The sequence below is a fragment of the Pteropus medius genome, unplaced genomic scaffold, assembly GCF_902729225.1.
Source record: "Pteropus medius unplaced genomic scaffold, Ma_sr-lr_union100, whole genome shotgun sequence".
Taxonomy (NCBI): Eukaryota; Metazoa; Chordata; class Mammalia; order Chiroptera; family Pteropodidae; genus Pteropus; species Pteropus medius.
In genome coordinates this window covers 10,768,993-10,782,942 of record NW_024340699.1, presented here as the reverse complement: position 1 = coordinate 10,782,942, position 13,950 = coordinate 10,768,993, and the positions used below count along the sequence as shown (strand labels likewise).

At 50.7% G+C, this 13,950-nt stretch overlaps 1 protein-coding gene and 1 non-coding gene across 2 annotated transcripts in view; both read left to right on the top strand.

The window, feature by feature from the left end:
- SH3PXD2B (SH3 and PX domains 2B) overlaps positions 1-13,950 on the top strand; it is an 82,329-nt gene that overhangs the window by 21,624 nt on the left and 46,755 nt on the right. The window contains exon 2 of the mRNA XM_039876357.1: positions 3,941-4,021. Coding sequence (XP_039732291.1) covers positions 3,941-4,021 — 81 coding nt within the window. The remainder of the gene's footprint in view (positions 1-3,940; positions 4,022-13,950) is intronic.
- LOC120617028 (U6 spliceosomal RNA) lies at positions 4,169-4,275 on the top strand. The gene has a single exon (XR_005656753.1). It is a non-coding gene; the product is annotated as a U6 spliceosomal RNA (small nuclear RNA).

Genomic DNA, 13,950 nt, shown 5'->3' with positions numbered 1-13,950 from the left:
ATTAGCCCAGCAGTTGGGGCAGAGGCATGACCCCCCCAGTGCAGCAAGGTGGGCAGTGTTGGAAGTAACCTGAGTCAGAGTCCCCTGCACTTCATAACTTGTGACCTCAGGCCAGTCACTGCACTTCTGAGCCTCCATCCTTTGCTAGGAAAACGTGGCAAGTGTTCCCCAGGCCTGCAGGCTTGTGGGATTTGGGAGAGACCAAGGCCCCGCTGTATGCCCACCTCTAGCCCAAACACCCCGGCACAGCTCAACCCCACCCCGCAGCCCTTCCCTCGCCACCCGTCCATGTCCTCAGTGACTTACAGGAAGTGAAGAAACCCAGGACTTCTGACACTAGGTGGAAAACTTGGGCCTGGAGAGTCTGGCCTTTGTGAATCACGTAGGCCCTGCTGCTGAGGTTGTGTAAGAAGAGGTTTTGATGGTCACTAATTTCCTGTTCTAAGCTTCCTGTGGCGGAGCAGGAAAGAACGCTCCGTGGCCGTCAGACATCAGTGTGGTCTCTGTGCTTCCTCATTCCCAGAGAGAGGGTGTCCCAGCTGCTCCCTGAGACTTGCTGCTCTGGGCAGGGGTGCGGGGCTTGTGGTGGAGCCGGACAGTGGCCAGAGAGGACAGGCACGGGGCTGGGATGACCTGAGAGACACAGCCAGTTTCCCTTCCCACACACCTCAGGCCTGCCTTGGATAGGCACTCCCATCTGTGAGGGCTTGACCTCCTGGCGTCTGGATTTCTTCCTCGTTTATTTACCAAGCACAGGTTTTTCCATTGTGCTTGGTGCTGGACATACAGCACTGGGTGAACAAGGCAGGCACGGTCCCTTCTCTTAGGAAACTTAGAGCCTAGTGGGAAAGCAGACACTCAGGCAGCTGCAGTAAAGTATAATTGACCGTGATGGGGAAATAGGTGCCAAGGAGACATGCAGCAGGGAGACTCAACCTAATATTGATGGGAAGGGAGCAGTCAGGGAGGGCTTTCTGGAGGAAGTAACCTTTGAGCTATGCCCTCTTAGTAGATATGTAAAACAGCCCACATTCTGGATTTGTCCGATTGTTTCTTTCTGGTGTCATTTAGCTTATTCCTCTATCGCTTGTATTTCCTATAAAGTGGAACTTAGGTCAGGAGGCTTGAGATTCAGGTTAAACATCTTGGCAACAGTACTTGCCAGAAGATTTTGTGTATTTCGTATTGCATCAGCTCAGAGGCCACACGATGTCTGGTTCTCCCTCTCTTGGTGATGCTAGGTCACAACTTGGTTACAGTTGTGACCACCAGATCTCTCCACTGAAAAGGTACATTTTTCCCTTTGCTGGGAATGTAATTGCGGGGTGATAACCTTTCACATCGTGTGACTCTCCTGTTCCCCAATAGCCTTTCACCCAGAGCTTCGGTGTCCATCAAGGACCTTTCCAGAATGGCTGTGCCATCTCGGCTTCCCACCGGCCACGTATGAGTCTCGGTGGCCCCACATTTTTCCCAGCACGTACTTTTGTCAGTATTTTTATTTTAATTATTCTAACAGGTGCATGGTGATATCATCATGGCTTCAATTTGCCTTTCTCTAATGGCTGATGATGTCGAGCTTCTTTCCGTACCTATTTGCCATCCGTGTATCCTCTCTGACAAAGTGTCTGTTCACATATTTTGTCTGTTCACACATTTTGTCCATCTTGTAATTGGGTCGTTTGTTTGTTTACTCTTGAGTTTTGAGAATTTTTCCCTAAATTCTGAATATAAATCCTTTCTCAGATACACAGCATGTGTTTCGAGGGCTGTCCCATGAAGAAAGTTTTAGTGTCATTTCTGGGGGAACACGACAAGGGAGTATGTAAATCTCTGCAGAAAATCTGCTTCTTTTAAAAATTATTATTTTTTTTTAAATTGTGATAAAGTTTGCATAACAAATTTTACCATTTCAACCACTTGTCAGTGTACATTTCAGTGGCGATAAGCACATTCACACTGTTGAGCAACCATCCATCTCCAGAGCTTTGCTTCATCGTCCCAAACTGAAACTCCATACTCAGTAAACACTAACTCCCTATCCTCCTCCACCAGCCTCTGGTGACCACCGTTCTGCTTGATGCCTCCATGAACTGACGGCTCGAAGTACTTCATATGAATGGAATCATACAGTATTTGTGTTTTTGCAACTGGCTTATGTCACTCAGCATAATGTCCTCAAGGTTCATCTATGTTGTGGCACGTGTCACAATGTCCTTCCTCTTTGAGGCTGATTAATGTTCCATTGTATGTAGATGCCACATGTTGATTATCTGTTCATCCTTCAGCGGACACTGGGATTATTTCCACCTTTTGGCTGTTGTGGATATGCCGCCATGAAGAAGTCAGCTTTTCATTTCTTCATGCCACTGATATTAACTTGGTCTGCGATATAATCTAAAAGCCAAGGTTGATGTGTTGAGATTGCTTTGGTCGCAGGTATCAGAAACTAATTCAAACTGGCTTAAACCAGAAAGGGAAGGTTTGGGCTTGTGTCCTTGAATTGTCCAGGATGCTGGATCCAGGGGAACCATGGGATGGTCAGGGACAGGCCGTACTCTGGTTGGCCAGGCCTGGGATGCGTGCCTACTCCCTCTCACAAAGATAGGGTGGGGAGGGGTGGTCCTCCAAGGAAATCAGGTGCCATTTCCAAAAGAAGGAGAAAGGAGGTACCAGATAAGCAGGAATACCGGACAGCTGCTCTCAGGGGGAAACGCACTCTGCACGCCTCGTGTGTGGCAGGCATGGGGCAAGGCCCCAAGTATGTCATGATGGTGAGTCCTCAGGGTAGGTTATTGCCCCGTGTTAGAGAAAAGGACACTGTGGCCAGAGAGATGAGTACCTGGGAGTCTCACCCAGCAGCAGGGCGGGCACTGGACCCCAGTATGATGCTCTTTCACCAGCCTCCAAACCCTGGGCAAAGCAAAAGCCCGTGCTGGGACAATTCCCATTAAGAATTCCCATTTAGATCTGTGCCTAAAAATGCAGACATCAGCTTATGTTCAGGGGTTGATTCAAATAAGCCAACTAGGCCTACTGCAGAGTCCTTGTACCGTACACACAGAGCTTTTGACAATCATAAACAAGTGATCGAGAATGAATTGTGTAAGCAGAATTTTTTTTTCCATTTGTTGGTTTTAAGAAAAAATAAAATCTTTAATGCCCTTTTCTTTTTTTCCCCTGTTTTTGAATTCACGTTGGCATTGTTCTTGACAGATGGTCATCCAAAGTTTGTTTGAACATCCCCCACTGATGGGGACCTTTGATATGTTGTTTTCTGGGTCTCTTTCTGGATAGATGGAGCAGAAGTCCCAGGGCTGACTCTTACCGGCTCTGATTGGCCTGGCTTAGGTCATGTGCTCCCTTTTCAAACAGTCACTACGGGTAATGAATAGTACTCACCTCTGTATCCAAGGGACCGTGTTGAGGTGGGGAAGGGGGTTCCTAGGAGCAAAATCAAGGTGCTCTGGTTAGAAGAATAGTTTATCAGTACTGGGCAAAAAATAAGAGATGTCTATGTGTTATTTATCTTCATTCATGTATGTGTTGTCTCTTGAGCTGACCCTCAGCTCGCAGAGGGCAGGGGGCCCTGCCTGTGTGCCCCGTGAGCTCCTAGTGTTTATATAACATTTCTCTGTTTCCAAAGAGCTTTCACATCTATTTTTTTTAATTGTCGGTACCACCTGAGACGAGCAGCGGGGTGGTCACACTTCCCCATACTGGATCTCATTGAACCCTTTGCACAGTTCTCAGAGGTGAGGAAGAAGCTGAGGCTCAGAGAGAGCAAGTAACCTGTCCCGAGTCATGCGGCCAGGCAGTGGCAGAGCTGAGATTCAAACCCGCGTCTTTCTGACTCCGAACCTTGTGTTTTGCTCCCGAGTCCCGAGGATATAGGGGCCCCCTTGGTATTAACTCCTGTCTCCTCTGTCCCTCTCTGCAGGTCTACATCATCCGGGTCACATGGTCCAGTGGCTCCACTGAGGCCATCTATCGGCGCTATAGCAAATTCTTTGACCTCCAGGTAAGGACTTGGGGCCTCCAGTGAGCTTCGGGGTGGGAAGGAGTTTAATTGGATTTACTTTCCATTTTGACTTTAGATGCCAGACCCTCGCCCACAGTTGGACACAGGTGTTCTTTTTTATTTCCTGGAATTAAAAATGACATCCATGTGCTCACTTCAGCATCACATATACTAGAATTAGAACGATACAGAGAAGGTTAGCATGGCTCCTGTGCGAGGGTGACATGCAAGTTTATGGAGCGTTCTGTGCTTTTTTAAAAAAACAAAGCAAGTCCATCACTTTTGGGATGTAAGTCATGTGCTTTATTGCTTTGTGCTATGATAGTCAATATTTTCTAAATAAAAGAGGTGCCACTTTTGACTGCTCCAGAGTGGAGGGTGATCTGGAAATGTGTATGGCTTTGGACTTGTGCTGTGAGCAGTAGTCGTGTTTGCTGGTGAGCTCAGTTTGTTGAGTGTGTTCAGAACTCTTGGGGCCGTTCAGCTCTGCAGACAGACCCACCTCCCTCGCCTCACCTTGCCCTCCATGCTCGGCTCCTGAGATGTCTGCCCCAGTAGCCGAGGGCTCCATGCTCCCTCCTGCTAGGACTTTGCATCTGTCCTTCCTCTCCCAGAACACGCTCCCGTGCCCTCCTAACCCACCCGTTGGCTCAGGTAACTCCCGCTGCCTTCCGGGGCTCTCATCCTTTAGGACGACTCTGTTCCCCAGCCATGAGGGCTACCTCTTCTGCACCCAACAGCTCTGTGCGTCCCTCTGTCCTGACTCTGCATTGAAGTCGTCTGCTTGTCTGTCTTCCTCTCTAGACTGGGACTCTTGGGGACGGGACCACATCTTCGTCATCCTTTCTCTCCTTAATGTTTTATTCAAGGACACAGATTTGTTCAATCATGTTTGGCGAATAAATGAATGAACGAATGAATTTAAAACCACCATGAGCACCACCAGCCTCATAGGATGCCAGGCAAATGTGGATAGCTCACCCACACTGGGGTAAAAGAACTCTACTCCGTGGGGCAGTAGCTTTACCTTGATGTCACCAAAGGCCAGCAACTCAAAACAAGTGTGTCTGTATGAGAAGTCAGAGTGCCCGCTATGACATAATAAAGTTCTTTAGAAAACACAGTCCTTAGGAGGAGATGGGAACTTACACACGTTCCTGAACCCACAGGTCCTCCCTGCCAAGCAGTAAGGGACTCACGCCACCTCATAGGCCAACACGGGGCCTCCATCCTGAACTATCTTCCTTTCCTCTGGGTGGCAGTTAGGATGCTCCAGCTGTGGTGACAAAAACCCAACTCAAACTGGCTTACGCAAATGGGAATTTTTTGGCTGGTGTGACTGAATGTCCTAGGAGAAGAAACCTTATGGGCTTCAGGGACGGCTTGATCCAGGGTTTCCCACTGTGTCCTTCCAACCAGCTCCTTCCTCCCATTCTGTATTCCTGCTTCCATGGCATTGGCTTTATCCTCAGATCCCACATGGTTGCAAAATGCTCCGGGCTCACACTCAGCAGGAAAGAGTGAAAGGTCATTTCCCAGATGTTCCAGCAAACTCGGTGTTGTGTTTCATAGGCTCACCTCTAAGCCCGTCAAGATGGTTGAGGAATGTGACAGCCGGTGGGCTTATCTGGGTCCCTGCTGCACCCCTGGAGTTGGGGTGGGGATGGAGACCTGGAGGGAACAGCCGTGATCAGTTATAAAATAAGCATTGCTGGACCAGTGAAAGATAGCCCTTATCTTCTGCATACCAGCCTGTTTCTTCACCTCGCGTGTTCCCTGGTTGGGTGGTATTGGTTGTACAGGCTTAATTGTTCCTGAAAATGTTGGAGAGTATTTTCAGAGCCTGCATGCCATTATTTTAAAGAGGGAGGAGAGGGGAGATAAGGTTGTGCTCCTGATCGGTTTCCCTGATATCACTAAAACAATCTCCAACGCCTTTGTAACAACTGCCAGGAGCCAATGCGTAATGAAAAGCAATCAAAAGCAATCGAGACAGCAGTTACCTAAGCATTTAAAATGTGATGAACTCAGTGATGTTTTGTGTTCACTATGTAACAAAATCAAACAGGAGCACATACAAATTATGTTTTTCTTCTGGTCTGCAGCAGACATGTACAGAATGTAAATAAACAAAGAGGCTGTATGTTAAAGATGCTAAGATACTATCTAAAGTGGACTTGGCAGAAGCAGACACAGAGGGAAGGGCTGAACCCTGGGGGGAAAGGAGAGCAGGAAACGTGGTCCTGTATGAGAATGAGGAAGATCCACGCCTTCTTACCCAGACAGACGGGTGTCTATACAGATCCACAGCAGCGGGTCTTCAGTCCAGAGAAAGAATGCCGGATAAACATTTTGCAACTCGCTGGACTGATTTTTCATGCATTGAGAGTCTGCATAGGGAGGGCTACCTGGATTTTGCTTTCAGAGGCTTTCTGCCTACGTGACACCTCCAAGAACGGACGCAGGGGGCGGAGAACGGTGACAGGCATGATTGCTCTCCTAGGGGTTATGGACACCCACAGAGCAAACACCCACTCAGCTAGCTCAGGAGGGGGAGGTATGGGGGCCGACGGGTGGGAGGAGGCACGTGGGCCCCATGGCACTCAGAGCAAGAAATGCGGCCGGCCTTGCAGGGGCTCAGAGCCAGTGACAGAACGCCTGTCCGTAGGCCCGGCAGCTCCCTGGCCAGTGTCACTGTGGCCATAGGCTCTCCCATCGAGCCTGTGTCCTTTTCCCAGCAGCCTCTGCAGACCGGCTTCCTCCGTTCACCTGTTAGCCTATACTCCCCAAACAGCACCTTCCATCCCTGGTTGGTGAGTCCTTCCCTGTTGTCAACACACTAGGGTTTCTGGGCGCTAATGCCAGTCTCCAGGGTCCTGGGTCAGAGGCAACCCTGAGCCTGTCAGCTGTGGCCAGAGAGGTAAGGTCATTGGTACAGCATCAGCTAGAGGAGGAGCTTCAAGGAGAACAGGGAGGAAGCCCTGGAGGCACACAGGGAAGTGGCAGTGCCTGAGGAAGTTGACTGTGTCACTGAATTCCCTATTGCAACATAGCCCAGGGCTTCAGACCTTGACTTCCGGGTTTAGACAGACCTAGTTCAAATCTCAGTTTTGACTGTTCAGGTCTCAGCTTGGTGTCACCTCTGTATGTTTCTGGGCCTCAGTTTCCCCATCTGCACATTACCAGTGAAAGCACTTCCCTCATGTGTCTGTTGTGACACTTGCTCAGTGAGCTATCATCTGTTGTCCCTCTGCTCAGATGGGACTTGCCCGAGGGGACATCGTTTGGGAACACTTGCCAGCGTGGGATTATGGGGATCTCTGGCCCAAAGCCTGTACTCCCTCGGCTCTCCTGCTCTGACTCAACTGTTTATTTCTCCCAGAACTTAAAAGTGAGGTTTTCTTCCCCACTAAGAATAATTGGTAATAGTTGGGGGTTTGCTGTAACGTAAACAGCTGCTTCAGAGTGTCCTCTTGAACCAGCCGTCTACAGACAGGGCTTCAGCCGGCTTTAGAGAGTCTCTGATGGGTGGCCGGGATGGGCAGGTCACACATGCCGGAGGGTCCTGCTGTCCTGGAAATGTCCTGCCTTCCGCCCCCGCGCCCCAGAGGGGGAAGGTGGAAGAAATTAGGGCAGGACCTAGAGTCAGCATAGAGACCAGCCCATGGGGGTGCGACACCCTCCAGTTAGATGATTTCATGGTCCCACCCTCCCCTCCCTCCTGTCTGGCGAAGAGCCTTGGTTTTTTTCAGAAGTAACTTGGCTCAAGGAGGATGGGGAGGGCCGAGCTTTGGGGAGGAACAGCCAGGCCAGCGTGGTGTAATGGGAAAAGTCAGGACTTGGGGCCCAGCCACCTATGCTGTGTGGCTGTGGCCACACCCCTTAACCCTCTGTGCCTGATCGTCCTCATCTACAGCATGGGGGAGATGATACTAGAAACAGCTGGCATTCCAGGAGCGCTGACTGCTCAGCATCTAGATGTAGGAATTCATTTAATCCTCATAGCAAGCTTACTTGATATGAGGATATAGATGAAGAAACACAGGCTCAGAGAGGTTAAGTCCTTTGCCTAGGTCACACAGCTAGTGAGCATCTGAACTCGGATTTAAAGCTGGACAGCCGACACCGGAGTCCTAAGTCTCAGGCAGTCTGGTGTCCAGGCCTCCCCTCTCTAGTGGCGAATTCACAGGGTTCCTGTGGAGTTAAAAGTGATGATGTGTGCTGAGAAGAAGCAATCTCCTAGAGACAGGAAGCAGGTCAGTGGTTGCCAGGATCTAGGAGAAGGGGGAGAGACGGCCAATGGTACTGGGTGTCTTTCCGAGGTGATGAAAACGTTCTGGGATTAGACAGAGGTCATGGTTGCACAACCTTGTGCATACACGAAAAACCACTAAATGATATTCTTTAAAAGGGTGAATTTTATGGTATATGACGTATGTTTCCTTTTTTTAAAAAAAGCGATCGTGTGTGTGAGAGCAGTTTCTGGGCCATCAAGCCCTGAGCAAATGTGAGCCGTTGGGATTACCGGTGGGTGGAGGCTGGTGCAGGGCACTGGCTGGGGTCAGAGTAGGAGATGATGCCAGTTTAATAGAGTGGTTAAATCCTGGGCTGCGGTCCAGATGCTGCCACTTTCTGGCCATGAGCTCTTGTTTTCGTAGGAACTCTTTCAGTTGCAGATGACAGAAACTCAGCCGAGATGGATTATGCAAAAAGAACATTGATTAGCTAAATTTAACGGAGAGACAAAGGGTGCCTGGCTTCAGGTAGGGCTGGATCTAGGGGGCCTTAGTATCACTGAGGACCTGCCTTTCTCCACTTCGTGACTTTCTCTCCATGTCCAGGCAGGATATTGTCTGGTACGGTGGCGGCCACAGGTCCAACTTCAGAGAAGAGACAACACCCCAGCCATTTATGCAAAAATCCCATTGGTTCATCTTGGGCCAGCACAGGGACCGGAGTAGACTCAGCACCATGCCAGCGTGTGTAGACTGACAGAGAGAAGATTCCCCGGAAGAAATCAGAGAATTGCTGCCATTTCAGAGAATAGCAGAGAATTGCTGCCATTTCCCCAAAGAGGGGGAAATCGCCCGTAGGTGACAGAAAACGGTAAATGTCCCCTCCGGTGGGGGTTGGACATTTAGGTAGAAGAAACAGTCTGCAGAGAGGCTGCCTGCAGGAGAAGGAAGGAGCGTGACTCGGGCTCCTTTGTGCGGAAAGAGACTCGCAGTCCCTAGCAGGAAGGTGTCCTTTGTGACTGCACCTTCCGATCGATTTCCTAACTCTCTTGTCTTAGGAAAGCTGGTCCCTGGTGGTCAGGCCCGCCACCCCTGGTCGACATCTGGCCGTGTGTCTCATCCACACGAGGGTGCAGGTGATAGAGCCCTGGGCTGGCAATGAGCAGGCCTGGCGTCAGGTCCCAGCCAGCTCGCTCACCACCCGTGCGGCCTGGGGCAGGACCCTCTGCGTCCCTGCACCGCCCCCTTTCTGCCCTAGCCTGGGTCCACACTGGAGAGGGTCTGTCAGAGTGTGGCAGAGGGAGGTGGCGTCTGAGCGGGACACCAGGGACGACTGGCACACCGTAGAGCCGAGGGCAGTGCCCAGAGGAAGTGTGGCGTGGCTGGGCGATGTCACGCTAGCACTGACAGCGGTCACTGAACCGCAGCAGGCTCCTGTCTCATACGCCATCTCCCTTAGTTCTCACTCGCGAGCATGAAGTCGGGGCTGTGTCCGTGTCACCGACGGGACACCTGAAGCTCGGAGGGGCAGGGTCACCTGCCCAGAGAGCAGCATGGCTGGGATTCAAGCCCAGGTCTGGCCGAGCCTGAAAGCTCTGCTCCTGACTGCTGCACCCCATGACCTCCTTGGGGTCCGGTACTGCGTTCGAGTCCCATCTCTAATAAGATAGATTTGCCTGCTAGAGTTCTGCCGAGCGCTCCCTGTTGAAGGCCCATTTGTCACCTCCCTGCGGGCAGACTATTTTACAGAGGACCTTTCTGAGCAGGACACGAGCCCGTCACAAACTGGACTCGGGTGTGTGAGGGATCCACCTTACCCTGTGCCATGCATATTTTGCCTTCTGAGTTTTCCCACTGGTTCATTGTGGCCCCCAGGCTGAGGGTCATGGCTGTCACTGGAGCCAGGACTTCCTTCACCATAAAAGCACAGTTAAACGTTTGCTGAGCCGGACCCCCATGTGTTCAGAAAGGGACCCTGTCCCACCTAGAGAGCTCAAGCAGGCTTGCTTCCTGGAGGAGGTGCCATCTCAGCAGAGTCCTGACAGTAAGTAAGGAGTTGGCCTGCTGCCAAAGTTGTGGGGGGAGCGGGAGCATCCCGTGGGGAGGAATCCCCAGTCAGTGTGGGGGGCGCAGCGGCGGGAGGGAGCAGGGCTTGTGGCTGGGCATCTTGCAGAATTCCAACAGTTGGGGTTCGGAGCCAGCTGGACCACTCTGCCTGGCAGGGAGCTCTCGGGAGAAGCGCCAGCCACATGTGTCCTGTAAGCAGGAACACTGCGTGCCGTGCGGATCCAGAGGGGATGGCTTCTTCCGGGAGGAGCCGTTTCCTAGACACACCAAGTCACCAAGCTGACGGCAAGCTGGAGGCAACATCTTGATTGGCGCCTTCGTTTCTCCCGAGAGAAGGGAACTGAGATCCAGAGATGGGGGAGGCGGTTCCAGGTCGCTCAGCAGAAATCATTTGTTTCCGATTTCGATTGACATAGGACTGACCTGTCCCCGCTCTGAGAGTTTAACAACCCAAGTGCTCGTATGAGCTTTGGGGCCTGCCTGCCCAGAAGCCCCCACTCTCCACCGCCGAAGCCAGAGGGAAGGGAGTGTGTTCTGTCGTCTTTGCTGCGAGCAAGTGGCAGAGCTGAAGCGTTGTCACCCCCCAGGCAGGCCTTGCCCAGCCGGGAAGGCTTCCCAGTGAGACCCTAGCCAACATACCCGCTAGGACTGCACTAATCATATTTATCCCGCTGTGTCTTTGCCCGGCCCCCAGACACACACTTTTCCCCAGACGTTGTCTTGTGACAATGGGTCGTTACCTCCCACGTGTCGTACACACTTAATGGAATATTTTCCCTTTGGGCGGAAAGGCTGTTGCCATATCGATGGTATGTAGTTGAGAAAATACAGTGATGGCCTTTTCCCCACAGTAGGCAATTCTTAATTTGCAAAATAGAAAGAGGCAATGTTGTGTGGGTTATGCACGAACCCCAGTCCAGGTCCTGTTGCTGTCACCTGCACATAATTTCTTCTCTTCTAGACAGTGGCTGACCAAACCAGTTAACCACTTTTGTTCATTCAGTGATTCATTCATTCTGTGCACAGATATCTACCAAGTACCCTCCACGTACCAGTGAGAAGGTGGTGGGGCAGGCCAGAGGGCAGGCAGACCGATAAGGGGCTCGGGCTGAGACAGTGCTGACCTAGCCTGGGCAGGTGCAGTAAAGATCGGAGGACTAGAGAGAGGGACACGGGCTCCATGTGGCATGGCCATCAGGATGCCAGGGCATGCCAACATTTAGACCAACTAGCTCATCAAGGGGACAGAATCTCCAAAGACAACCCACTGCGTATCGTAGAGGAGGCCCAGGTACATTGTCACGTCTGTCTTCGAGGACCATGTGACTTCCCGCCAGCCAGCAGCTGCATGAGACAGTCACTCCAGCCCTTCTCCACAGCCCGCTTTTGGCTATTCTGGGACACAGGCTTTTGTGAAACAGGGAGTCAGCCCCTCCAAGTCCGGTCCACCGCTAACACAAACCACGTGCGGACCTCCACGCCAGCTTCCATGGTATTTGCCTTGGACAGCATGTCTCCTTTCCCTCCGCCACAAGCCGATGTCTAGAAAACTGCTGATGGAGTGTTCTCTCATTCCTGCTGGAGACTTGTGATGTGGCAGCCTGACGTGGCTCCGTCTCCCTGCCCACCCCCCAGACTGACTCACTTTCCTCCTCACCCCGAGCACTTCTTCCTTCTCCTATCCGGGTGAGGCGGTGTGAATTTTCAAGTTTCCAAGGATAATGTCTGTGACGGGAGTTTGCCCAGCATGCCTCTGGTCCTGCTGCTGCAGACGGCCTGCGTGGGAGCCCCGTGGAGGATCCACAGTGCTCCCTGTCTGCTTCAAAGCCGGCGGGTGCCCAGGGTGACAGTTCCCTGGATAGAAGCAGCTTGTGGCCCATGAACCTGGACACACTAAGACCAAAAGCAAAATAAATAGCTCCCAGGCCTCTGATCTCCTGTCCTTGTGACTAGCAGTTACCATTGATAGGATGATGAAGGATATGAAGTAAAACGGGACATGGCTAAGACTGGAGGATGAGTAACATAATCCAGTCCTGTGATGTTCAGTATGGTGACCATTAGTCATGTGAGACTATTTAAATTAATTAAAATGAAATAAAATTAAAAGTTGAGTTCCTCAGTCTCAAGAGACACATTTAAAGTGCTCAGTAGCCACCTAGGGCTGGTGGCTACCATAAAGGGACAGCGTAGTCTGCAGAAAATTCCATTAGACAGACCAGCGCTGGCCACCGAGGGCACTCGGATAGTCTGAGGAGTTTTGCCAACCTTAAAACAGTCTCATAATGGAATATTATTCAGCCTCAGAAAGGAGGAAATTCAGACACACAATACAACATGGATGAACCTTGAAGATATGCTAAGTACAATAAGGCAGCCAGAAAGAACAAATACTGTATGATTCCACTTGTCTCTGATGCCTAGAAGAGTCAGGTTGATAGAGATAGAAAGTGGAATGGTGGTTCCCGAGGACTGGGAAGGAGCGTGAGGGGTTAGTATTTAATGGATACAGAGTTTCAGTTTCGAATGACAGAGAGGTTCTGGACATGGATTGTGGTGAGGATTGCACAACATCGTGAACGTACTTAATGCCACTTAACTGTACACTTAAAATGGTCGAGATAATCAGTTTTATGCTGTGTATACTTAATGCAATAATAATTTTAAAAAACCCACACAGCCTCACAAATGACTAAAAATGATTGCTAAATAGTTTCCAGAATAAGATATTCATTGTGAGCAGAGTACAAGGGGTGGGGATCGGGGGTTCTTGTTGAGCACCTAGGGTGTCCCCAGAAAGTCCCTACTCAGTGTTCATTTACACAGCCCCCCTACCCAGCATGTTCCTCATTCTACATATGGTCAATCAGACTCAGTGGGCAAGGTACCCAGCCAAGGACACATAGCTGGCATGAGGAAGCATTGAGATTAAACTTAGGGCTGTCTGGTCCCCAGAGGTAAAATATCTGTGGTTAGGCTTTGCAGCATTAAACCCAGGTCTGCTGCCTCAAATTAACAACACCTGGGGAGACACCCTCCCCCCCGCCCCACACACACACACACATTCACTCTTTAGGCCACAGTTATCTGGGTAAAAGCAAGTCCGAACAAAGGGTGAGAGTAACTTAGGACAGAGCAGTGAAGACCACAGGGAGATCTGAACTACAGCACTGGGCGGGGCTCTTAGCTGGTGTGTGCACTCAGCAGGGCCCGATGGGGACCCTGGAGAATGGACACAGGCATGGTAGGGTGGATGGATTACTGGTACGTACTTTAAAAAAAAAAAGTTCCCTTTCATCGTCTTAAATACAATTGAGGGGGGTGGTGGGGAGAACATAATGTTAGACAAAATCTACAAATCCCTAAAACCCTCTATAGCTGAGACTGGTTAATTGTCCTGCTTTTAAAAAGAAAGCGAGCTGTTCGTTGGTGTATGGGAGATTCAGCTTTCCTCATCTTGCCCTGATTTTTCATGTTCGCATGACGCTCCGATGCTGCCTAAGAGAGTGGTCTTAGAGAGAGAGGATGGGATTTAGAATAAGATGCTTGAACTGGCTGGTCCACCACTTAGCTGTGTGACGTCAGGCAGTGCACTGTCCCGTTTTCCCATCTGTGACATCGGGATCG